The sequence below is a fragment of the Laccaria bicolor genome, genomic scaffold (assembly GCF_000143565.1).
Source record: "Laccaria bicolor S238N-H82 LACBIscaffold_151 genomic scaffold, whole genome shotgun sequence".
NCBI lineage: Eukaryota > Fungi > Basidiomycota > Agaricomycetes > Agaricales > Hydnangiaceae > Laccaria > Laccaria bicolor.
The window spans coordinates 10,496-12,256 of record NW_001890010.1 but is presented as its reverse complement, the minus strand read 5'-3'; the positions used below and the strand labels follow the sequence as shown (position 1 = coordinate 12,256).

Sequence of the window (1,761 nt, the reverse complement as noted above, 5' to 3'; positions counted from 1 at the left end):
GGTACCATTTGTTCTGCTCAACTATTATTGCCACTTAAAAAGATTATTAGCTACATGCTGAAATCGGCGCCCTCGCAATGAAGATTTGTCTTCCAAACCACGTACAAGACCTCTATCAACGCTACACATCTGCAGCCAACATACCAAGACTAGGAGTTGATGACAACTATTATTTTCAAGCATTACAGCTGAATATTTCACCTGCAATACCTTGGGAGAGGCGTTTTGGTTATTATTTCAGTATAATTACTATGGCTATTTCTAATCCAGTTATAGATACCTCCCTGGTGGGGATGGGGGTTTTTGGGCAAATGCATGGTCACCGTGACACTGGAGACGATGCTGCAGGTTATACCTGCATGATGTCCAACACCAATGTCCCAGAAGGTGGTGGAACTGAAATGGGGAGATTCTTCGTTCTGAACAATCTCATTTATGTGAAGATGGTTCGCTTTAGCTTGCCCATATTCAATGGGCTCTTCTTGCATGGGGGCTCACCAATCATTCTTGGACGTGGCATTGAGTTGAAAAAAAACTTGTATCGGATCAACGCCGTTCTATATTCACCACGTTTCATGCTTTCTGGAGCTGGTCAATACTCTATCGGGTTCGCCAGTATGTTTGGACAACTCTTCAAATTGTCAACAGAGGCGACATCATTGCTGTGAGTAACAAACATTAACTTGTGGGTGTGGGCCAGTGCTTTGCATGGCATGTATGAGTCCTTTCTGTGGACTCTAAATTTAATATTAGGAAATTGGTCATGTAATCACTTTATGATTTTCTGAGTTTTGTTCTATATTTGCAAATAGACCCTGAGCTCTGAGCCTAGCCATCAATATCATAGCAACAATGTGTGGTATTCTTTTTTTTTTTTTTTTTTCATTTTATAGCAAATTTTCCCAATTTTATAACTATTTTTCTGTTTATGGTAAAATATTCCCACAGTCCTGTTTGCATATATCTCAGGAAAGAGGATGGTTAGTTATATTTTGTGACCTATAATAGCATGCTCCATATATTTGTGATGAATTTCCTTTTTTGGGTTAAAATTCCCACAGTATCAGAAACACAGCCTCTCACTTAGCTCCATAAACAACAATTGTAGCCCCTTTCCTTACCTTTATAGATATATATAAATAATGTCATGCAGACCATTCCTCATTGAGAAAAACACAAAATACTGAAAAAATTGGACACTTTTTGGAAATTGTCATGCATTTTTGACCAATATCTCAAGAGCAAGAAAGCTGGTCTCAAAATATAGTCACATTGCATGATATGACAATATTTTTACATGGTTGTCTTGATTTCCATATTTGGATATGGACCCTGAATACTGGACACAGCCCCTTCAACACCATGGCAACAGAGAAGATCACTCTTAATTTTGGGGTATTTTTTTCAGATTTTCTGGCAACTTTTAGGTGGTTTCTATATTTAGATATTGACCCTGAACCCTGAACAAAGCCTCCCCACCTTACTAAGCAATATTCTGATTTTTACATATTTTTTGCTGATTTCTTTTACGATTTTTCCTGATTTTATGGCTGCTTTTCTGTTTAAGGGAAAAGGTTCCCGCGGTGATGAAAGGTAAATGAATGAATGAATCAATGAAAAATTTGCCTAAGTCCTCAGTTGATAAAGAATGAGTCTTACTCGTAAACTCGTAAGGACTCATAATTTTGTGACCACATTGAGAAATATAACAGCATGCTCTATAAAACTGTCCCTAATTTCCTTTTCAGGTCAATTTTCCCA

At 37.6% G+C, this 1,761-nt stretch overlaps 1 protein-coding gene across 1 annotated transcript; it reads left to right on the top strand.

Moving 5' to 3' along the window:
- Positions 1-251: 251 nt before the first annotated feature.
- LACBIDRAFT_335795 (uncharacterized protein) lies at positions 252-769 on the top strand (the record flags this gene model as incomplete). The annotated part of the gene is made up of 3 exons (XM_001890689.1): positions 252-615; positions 649-664; positions 754-769. 3 exons carry the CDS (start codon positions 252-254, stop codon positions 767-769), a joined length of 396 nt encoding a protein of 131 aa, XP_001890724.1.
- Between the last annotated feature and the right edge of the window lie 992 nt (positions 770-1,761).